General features: G+C 35.4%; 1 protein-coding gene across 1 annotated transcript; it reads left to right on the top strand.

Moving 5' to 3' along the window:
* Positions 1-4,211: 4,211 nt before the first annotated feature.
* LOC117342730 (leucine-rich repeat-containing G-protein coupled receptor 5-like) lies at positions 4,212-9,010 on the top strand. Its single transcript, XM_033904948.1, has 2 exons — positions 4,212-4,337; positions 7,004-9,010. Exon 2 carries the CDS (start codon positions 7,004-7,006, stop codon positions 8,411-8,413), a length of 1,410 nt encoding a protein of 469 aa, XP_033760839.1. The 5' UTR covers positions 4,212-4,337; the 3' UTR covers positions 8,414-9,010.
* Positions 9,011-10,140: the final 1,130 nt, after the last annotated feature.

Genomic DNA, 10,140 nt, shown 5'->3' with positions numbered 1-10,140 from the left:
GGATAATACCTCAAAGGATTTGTGACATCATCCCCGAACCTCTATTTGGTTCCGTCATCTCCTTGGTGACATTCGAGGGGTCTGAGACATCAAAATAACTGAATCTTTAACATTACATATTAGGTTTTTATGCTTCGTTATCAAGCTTAAGAAAATTTATTTTTCTGTAATCGAGACAGTTACCATCCCTTGATGATGTTGTGTTACAAATAGTCAAAATCATATGAACAATTTTGATTACGGAATAGGATACTGATGCAATCTTATATGATTAGCCATCAAAGGCACTATAAATTACCAAAAAAAAGCAAGGGGCCCAATTGGCCTGTATAAATCATCAAAGTTGGTTTATGTCATTGATGTTGATGCTATGCTGAAACCTCTTCATTCATTTCGCTTATACACTTTATAGCATTCAACCCAGTATGTTCCTTGCCCAAATTATGAACCAAACTAGCTTGCTTACTTAAAACATTAATTATATTCATTAGACACAATGTACTTTGAAAATAAATCGAAGTTGTGTACATGAACAAACTTAATACACTCCAGGATGTTACCTGCATCCTCTTGTGTACAAGTCTGCATCCGGCAAGGAGTACTTGATTGGAGTAAGATCGCCTTACAAGGCTGCAAAACAACATGTGTACATATACAAATGTTTAATAGATCTGCATTGTTGATCGATATGACCAATTATAAATACTGTTTATAATTATAAAAACGATGCGTGTATGCCCTCCTACGAGAGGAAAAAGAATTATATATATAGGCCTATATATGTATTTCGACACAAACGATAAAGATTAAAAATAAAATATTATGAACCAAACTAGTTTTTGGGAATAGTTAACAGAGAATGAATGAAACGAATTAATGCATGCAACATATAGATGAAATGAATAGATGAATGAATAAAGCATATTTGACCCCCGAGACCTGAAATGTAAGTAGGTCTAAAGGTAACTCATTTGAAAAACTTGGTACCTCTTCTTGAATTGAGAAGAAGTCTTTGAAATGATTAGCATGTTTCTCCATTATGACTTTGAATATAAGTCAAAGCTGTTTTTAACAAACCTGACTGTCCTTGATCCCAGCATGCTACATGCTCTAACTTGTTTAAAAGAAAATGATGAAATATAAAAAACTTAGCATATTTTACAGATCAGCGTGTTTTTATTATCATCATATATGTATATGAGACAAAGAAGCAATTCTTACAGTGTGGACAATGGAAATTGTTAAATTTACGAGGCAATCCGCCCCTTTATCAAAACACAGAGGACACAAATGCAATCACATAAAATACAATAAGATACAGTAAGAGTAATATTTTTGGTAGTAGTTGAAAAACAACCATGAAACCTTCGGCTGGCGTGGGCCAAAGGCGATGCCTAGCGTGACATGTACAGAGCCATGTTCTATGATGGAAAGCTATGTATCATATGACTCACTGTTAGAATTACTTCTTTGCACCAAATTAACATTTCAAGTTATTCGTATCCCAAAAAATGAAAGCAGTTTCGCCATGCCTATGTCACATTTCCAAAAATTCTGCTGGACAAAATATGTACTGATGATCCGTCTCTAGTCTATGGTATGTGTAACTAGTTTTGGTTAATTGTCCGGTCCATTCATGAACATCCTAGTATCTGTTTTATACAAAGTAATTTAATAATTTAAAACATAAAGTCTACTTTTTACGACATATCATTCGATATTGTGTCGCATTTCATAAAATACTGGGTAATATTCGGTAATATGGGATATTGAGTAGTATTGGGTAGTATGGGGCAGTATGTGGTAGTTTAGAGTAGCATGTGATACTATTTGGTAGTATGGGATAGTGCGTGATAATATCTGGTATTATTGGGTATTATGTGGTAGTATGTGGTAGTATGGGGTACTATTTGGTAGTATGGGATAGTGTGTGATAATATCTGGTATTATTGGGTATTATGTGGTAGTATGTGGTAGTATTGGGTATCATGTGATAATATTTGGTATTATTGGGTATTATGTGGTAGTACATGTGTATGTAGTAGTATTGGGTATCATGTGATAATATCTGGTATTATTGGGTATTATGTGGTAGTATGTGGTAGTTTGGGGGTAGTATTGGGTAGCATGTGATACTATTTAGAAGTATGTGGTAGTATGGGTTATTAAGGGCTAGTATGGGGTAGTATTGGGTAGTATGTTGTTAATATAGGGTAGTATGGAGTAAAACGACACACTCTTTTCACCCTCACCAAAACGTATGATCTGTTAACACGCATGGGCTTCAATTGTCAGTTAACAGTTGTTCCGAATGTTTTATAAGTGTACTAAGCATTCAGACACTATTATGATTCAACGATATTACGGAACGATTTTTGCTTTGAAACACAAGTGTTAATCGCAGTTTACTTGTATTTTATGTCACGGATAATTATTACCAGTGTCTTAATATTTCACGCAACAAATGTTCGCGACTACGTCAACTGCTCGCGAAAACAGAGAAACTATCCTCCCCGCGAAATTACAGACTAAACCGTAATCAAATGTGTGTAGATACATTAATGTTTTTCAGTAAGATTTATCGGTTGTCTTGTAGATAGATTTTCGAACATGAATTAACATTATGACATATTTCAATATTCCTTATAAATGCACTACGTTTTTTGCATCAGAAAACAATGTTGTTTCACCGAGATTCAATCAGCAGCAATGTGATGACCTTGACCAGCTGTGAGCTCCACATAACTAGGCATGATATTCTGATAGACATATAATCTTTCATTACTTGGAATCCGATGCCCTGTTTTTAAACTGGATCGGTTTTGAGACAACACCGGATGACGCAGATACTGGGTCATCGCAGTTCATGCAAAGTGACACAAGAACGTAGAATCTCGCCACGCGCACGGTATAGAAAATTATTACGCAGTTTCTTTCTTTACATTTTCTTCCTTGTTGTTATCTCTCTCTTAAGTTTTTCGGTTATCTGTAGGAAGGCGTGGGGACCGCCGTCTGTTTTTGTTCCTGGTCTCATCTTGAGATAAGTGTGCCGCTATTCTAAAAAAAAATGGCTTCTTTTAACCTTCCCAAAGTCACCATCTTTGTTGTCATTCTGACCCAATTCATGGTCATCGTTTTATGAACCATCGGTGAACCAAATAATCGTCGCTGTCAAACTTAATTAATCGCCAATACATGTTTTTGTGTATAAAATGTTCGATGTTTTCCTCTTTGGATAGGGAAAACGAAGATAAATAAAACGAATGCCAATGTCACACTGATGACACCAGTTGATGTTTTGTGAGGACAGATTTCGAATTTCGCTAACGATAAAAAGAAATCTTTTTTGCTACTCATGTGCATTTTGAAAATTACTGATAAGCTATTCTTCTGACCGATATGGTATTGATGTTGGGCTTGGGAACGCAAACATCTTGATCAGAAAACACGTGATAAGATGGTGTCAACAAGCTGTCACAAAAGACGTGTCAAGGACAAGTTTAGTTCACCGGCATTTGAATCATCTTTTAACATACGTTATCGTATTTTGAAGAATATTGTTTTGCATTTCAAAAATATAAATAAATAAAATAAAATAAAGTAATACATAAATAAGATGCTATAAATAAATAAATATAATGAAGTAAATAAATAGATGAATACGATTAAAGAGAGAATTGGATGAAGTAAAAATAAAATGATTAAAACAAAAAATATGATAAAATAAGCTAAAATAGAATACAAATGAATATGTCCAACCACCTAGCATGCAAAAATACCTCGATATAAAGTACTTCGTTACACAATACGTTATCATTTTTCAATACAAACTGGGAGATAGACCCAGTCCAACCAAAATAAATTAACTGAATTATATAGATGTTTCATCCTTCGAGGATTCGTCAGTGTTGGGAAAGATGAAACACAAAATCAGTCGAAAGGATGTATCAAATCAAATTTAATAAAACATAGCCTCTGAAATAACTCTTTATTTAACCATTAATAGTTTAATCTCACTTAGTATTCGAATTAAAACAATGTGTAACTCAAGAAAGTAGATTGGTTATAGCAGACTGTTAACATATCAGTGTATGCGTTGCATGCACAGTTGCTGTCATGATAAACTTGTTGAAAAATTGGGGACGTTGCCAAATAGTCGTATTTTTATCTATAAAACCTTAAAGAAAAAAGTGTATTGATAATGCATTCGGGTAGTATCTGGGCACCCTGCCTATGTATAAGACAGTAAGCGAGTACCCTTCGCATTCGTCGGACAAGCACTTGTCCTGATAACAAGTAGGACACGGGTATTCTGAATCGCTAGGCACTGGAAAAACGTAAGTTGAACAAGTCCAAAACCCTGAATAAGGCTTATAACTTTGTGATCTTTCTTAGTTTGTAAAATTTATAATTTCTTAATTGTTTTTAAAACTCCATAAATGATATGAGAAAGGGTCGTACATTTTTTAAACAAAATATTTCAAATTCTTGTCTTGCATGATAGAATAAAATGTGAATTGTTATTTTGAAAGTATTACGGAAATTCACTTTTTGTTTTAAAGAAAATGTTAAATAAAATTTTGCCAAAGAACAAGCATTTATTTGAGATCAACACGCATCTTAATCGTTTATTTGGGTAAACATTTATGTGTAGGAAAATGTGAAGAATATTCAATGTAAAAAAGTACCCAAACGCATTTTTTTCTGTCGTAATTTACCTGCACATTCTACAGATATTTGGGTTACTGCAAACCCAGTTTTAGATTTTACTAATAAAAGATTTGATTTGATTATCACTTATGGAGTTAAACCTAAAATAAACATGAATCTTAAATATAGAATGTTAAGCTATGATATATAAGTTGTAAAATTGATCTTTAACTACGCTGACTAAGATATGTCGTGGCACGATGGAATGCTAAGGGTGATTTGACTGGTTGTGGACAAAACAAATAACCAATCGTATTGCTGATAACACTGATACAATGTTTTATTTACCGAACAAGATTGTGAACTATAATATGATTCTCAATCCAACTTGTCATTCTGAGATATCTGAATATGTATAATTTTCACAAAGTATGTATAGCAATCCAACAGTCTTCTGTATTGCAAAGGCAATTGTAAAATCAAGATAATTCAACGCTCCAAAGTCTAAAAGAAAAAATAATATCAAGAACATGTACACACCAATCATGTAATTCATTATAAAATCATGCATTCGAAACATGTTATCAATTATATTTGTGTAAGCTAATTCAAATCATGAAAAAATGTCCAGAAACTAAATGTTGTTGTGACCACATGGATGTTATAGATACGTGGTAAGAACATTCGCGCTCTGAAAAGTGCTTATCTGACGCGAAGCGATGCATACCTCGAATGGTTCATGTTCTGTCATGACTGAATATTCTCATTGGGCTAGAATCTAGTTCACGGGCCAGTTTCAATTTCTGATATTGGATTCGACTTTTTGGGATGATATAACGGTTGCTATTTTTATGAGCTGATAAAGCGGGTACTTTTATGCCATTTTCGTGGAAAGAACAAATTCGTGAAAATTAGTTGAAAAAAAATCTATATAGACAACGGAAATATGTGTTGTTCAATTCAAAAGGTTACCATTTCACTTGAAGCATAAAACAAGTTTAAATTTTAAAAATCATTTTCAAAATTTATTATAAGCGTTGATTTCAATTCTTTTTAGTTTTATAGGAGTATGAAAAATCTTTGTTTGCAAATATTGTAAGAATCCGCGTAGTGGATTCATACACTTTGCAAACAATTTTTTGTCAATGCTTAATTTTAATTCATCAAAATAAATCATAACTCTGAGATATATGGAAACAAATGAAACCCAATAGGATGAAATTATTAGTATAGCTAAATGTACACCTATATGGCATTCATATTCATGTACTAGTTACTGTTTACTTTAGGATAGTTCTGTATTGCTTTACATCCTACCAACAGCTATGGTCAGTTAAGGGCGGCCTCCCCTGTGTGTGTGATACATGCATGTGGTGTATGCATGTATTTTGGGAGCCTGCGATGTGTTTGTGCTTGTCACCTTGTGATTGCCAAAAAGCACAAAACTCAAGCAGTGCCAACGAAGACATTAGGAAAAAGAATGTTGTTAAGAAAGAAGAGAAAATATAGGATCCCAAATTTAGTCGCCTCTTACGAGCAGGTACCATTCTTGTGCCTTAGTTGCAGGGACACTTGGTATTGTGTGTGCATGCATTTTTCTAACATGCTCTACCAAAATCAGAGCATCTTTTGAAACAATTTATTCAGTGAACATGTGTTTTTTATTTGGTAAAATTCGATAATTCTAAGAATAGCGAAGTGCTGCTAGATGCTTTCCTCGATATAGCACAAAACAATAGAATATGTACAATGAAAAATTTAACACATGTATGACATCTTTTCACAAACCTTAACTTACACAATGGAAAGACAGGAAAGGTAAAACGAAAGATAGGAGAGGATAGATGGAAACTTATAGAGATATTTATAACCTGATGTAATAAATTCGAAGGTAGGATTAAACCTAACTTTGTTTGATTGTATTAGAACGTTCAAGGCTTCATCCTGTAACATCAGGGTTCGACGTTCCCTACCCATACGCGTGTTGGTCTGCGTTTCTCGGGAAGTTTAGAAAAGGGCCGGTCTGTGCTGTTGTGGTTATGTCCTTGGGCAAGACACATTACCCTAATGGGATAGCATGCTAGGGGCCTCTCGTATGTTGTTCAGTGAGGCAATCACTAATTGCAACAAGGAGACCCTGGCTCAAAATGACGCTGTTCACGACGCGATGAACACTGCAAACTAACAAATGAACGATATGAAGATTATTTATCAAGAACATCAGTCCTGAACTTCACAATTAAGAGTAGTTTGTCTGTCCCCCCCCCCCCCGCCCCCCCCCCCCCCAAATAATAAAATAACATATACAATTGTGTTTAAGGTTGAAGATTTATTCCCCTCTTTTTGTTGACAGATGGCGATGCTTTCTTTGTGCCTGTTGCTGAGTCTGTGTTTCGGGACAGCTTTCAGCGTTTCCTGCTGCTCGAGCGTGTGTGAGTGTGAGTCCCACGTGATATCTTGTGAATCCAAATCTCTAGTCGACATTCCGATTTGTACACCCGCTGAAGTAATCGGACTCACGGAAATGCGACTTGCGAAGAACATGATACCATCAAGCATGACATTTAGTCGAATCCCTGACTCTATCAAGATCCTAGATCTTTCCCGTAACAGAATCGACACCCTAAATATTGATAAAATCAGATATAGCATTGAATCGTTGGACCTGAGCGGTAATCAGTTGGTGACCGTTCCCACGTTGACCAAGCTACCCTCTCTACACAATCTTGTCCTGACGTCAAACCCAATCCCCTCCGATGATCATGGATATCCCGAGGCCATCTTCCGACAGCTTGGAACCAATCTCACATCACTTCACATCGGACATCCGCAGACTTTCCAGGCTTTCCCTCGCACGATCAGCACCCATCTTCCTAAACTTGCGACGCTTGAGATCAACGGCGCTCATCCTAGATTCGGCAATCTGCCGCCAACGGCATTCACAGCTTTCGAGTTGGTTCTTCAACATCTTTACATTCGGAACACACACCTTTACGCGGTCCCTCTAACATTAAGAAGACTTCGGAACTTGCGGGAACTTTACTTCGAGGGGAACCCCATTCAGGACTATGGGCTGCTACCGGAAGCGTTTAGTGGCCTCAACAGCCTGGAACTGCTGTCGTTGAAAAACGATAGCCTGACAACATTCCCTGCTATTGTCGACAATCTCAGCGAAAATTTAAAAACACTTATACTTGACAATAATAGACTACTATTCATACGCGAAAACGCTCTAAACATGGTGAACATGAGCAACATTAAAAATTTGTACCTCCGCGGATGTCAGCTGGACAGAATCCCCGGAGCTATGGCCGATGATAGTGGAACCTACCTTCAGGAACTTAAAGTTCTTGATTTGTCCGACAACAATATTCAAAGCATCGACCGAAATGACCTTCACGATTTGAAACAACTTACAAATATCTCGTTTAGTGGGAATCCGCTTGCTTATGTTTCGACATTAGCGTTCAAAAATCTCCCAAATTTGGCTTATATTGATTTCAGCACTACAAGCCTCAAAGTAATTCCCATGGCGGTGACCAATATACAGAGAGCGGAACTTGATATTGACTTAACAAACACAGATGTCGAATGTGTTTGTGAGCTAGCCTGTTTCGAGAAGTATTACCAGCAGTTTCGAGTTCACGTACATGGCGATTGCGAAACTGTCAGTGTCAAACTGACACGTTACCTCCAGGAAACTATTCCGCGCTGCCCGAACTACGGTTCTACCACCTTCCCAAATTGTACAAATTCTCTTTAAACGCAAAACAAAGAGAGAGACTGACATATAGAGGAAGGGCTTTTAAATTACCACATATGATTATACGAATGATGTTTCCAGAGGACAAGACTGATTGCCATAGCATAAATTTTGGTCGGCTGTAATTCAAACTCTATTGTGATATGAGTAGGAATTCAGTGTAGTCTGCATTAGCTTATTTCAAAATAGAATTACCATTTTGAAGGAAAACATACACGTATTCGCATGTATAAATGAATAATCTGAAAAATGATAAAATTTAAATATATCTGTATTGTACTTTAGTGGTTTTAAAGTAGCTTTAACAGTGCCTAAATAAATTGCTCAATTCTTCAATTGACACCCCGTGTTTGTTCTTGCGTTTACCATGAGATATACAGTCGGAACACAATTGTAATCAGGGATGCCAAAGGTATTGAAATAGGTTAGGATAAGTTTAGCTTGAGAATTAAGTTACATTTTCGAGAAATAACGCAAACATTTCGCATAATAATATTGCGAATCTTATATTAATAACTAAATCGTTATATATCATGTTTGATGTAAAGGGTATCCCATTAACAACTCTCAGTACACTTTCGAAGAGAAGTGAAATAAAACATGTCAGAATATTGAATAGTTGCTCTGATTCTGGTCTGTCTAAGACTGTTGGGTTTTTTTCTCTCGGAAAAGTAGCAGGTTTTTGCACTATTAATGTGAAAACTGTCTTGACTTAACACAGATTATCGCTGTAATTACTAATCATTCACAGAGAATGGTTCTATATTTATCGCTTTTCTTTAAAAAAATGTCTTTTTCCAAAACGACCAGATTTTGAGAAAGTTTGCAAGGAAATGCACAGTAATGTTGTTTACAACAAAGCAAATGCTAATTCAAAGACAATTGATGAAAACTTTCAGTAAATACTGTTGATTATTTCCTGGCTGTGTCGTACCTCGTAAGGTGATTAAAATATACCCGAAATTGCATTTAAATGGAAGTTAAACGATATTTTGTATGATATGTCAAACAAGCGGATTAAAAGATTTTTGATATAATTGCAGTTAAAGAGAAGATAAATTGGTATTGGCCCTGATTGGTTTAACGAGAGAGATATACTACTGTTATATATGCGTGTGTCGAGGGAAGCGTATTTCTGATGTCGCTTTTCGAATATTCTTCATTGTGATGTATGCAGCTGTACTGCCATTGGCTATTTTAAGGATTAATGGTTAGTTTCATCAGCCAATGACATTGCAGCTACTTACATGACGTTAATATGATGTTATTGAAGGCATCATATACATTTTTTGTTTATATGGAAGGTTATTGATAGTTAATATAGTAAATACTGTACCATATTGTCAAATGTGGCCAAACATATAAAGTTTAATTTTGAATACATTTTTATGTTTTGGAAATATATCTTAATCTTGTTCGTAACACGCATTTTCATTGGCTTAGAAATTTATGGTATCGGTCCATAATGTAAGAAATGACGTCGTCGTTTATAACGTCAATTTTTATTGGAGAATGAAGCTCAGCGTTATGATTTGTAACAGAAAAGAGTACATCAATAAAGTGATTTTTGCAGGTATAGATTAAATCATAAGGTTAAACTTGAATACATCTGTTATGTTTTTGAGTTATAAAAAAATGATTACACCGCTTTATCAGCCAATCAAAAGCGACTTTATAAACTGCAAATGTCAGTTTTTTCGTTATGAACCGTTTACATGAATCTTTAA

The sequence above is a fragment of the Pecten maximus genome, chromosome 14 (assembly GCF_902652985.1).
Source record: "Pecten maximus chromosome 14, xPecMax1.1, whole genome shotgun sequence".
Taxonomy (NCBI): domain Eukaryota; kingdom Metazoa; phylum Mollusca; class Bivalvia; order Pectinida; family Pectinidae; genus Pecten; species Pecten maximus.
The sequence above is the reverse complement of the archived record's forward strand: the minus strand, read 5'-3'. Positions and strand labels throughout refer to the sequence as shown.

Bases quoted from the DNA above. Each gene is read 5' to 3' on its own strand.
- LOC117342730 (XM_033904948.1), top strand. From the start codon at position 7,004: ATGGCGATGCTTTCTTTGTGCCTGTTGCTGAGTCTGTGTTTCGGGACA.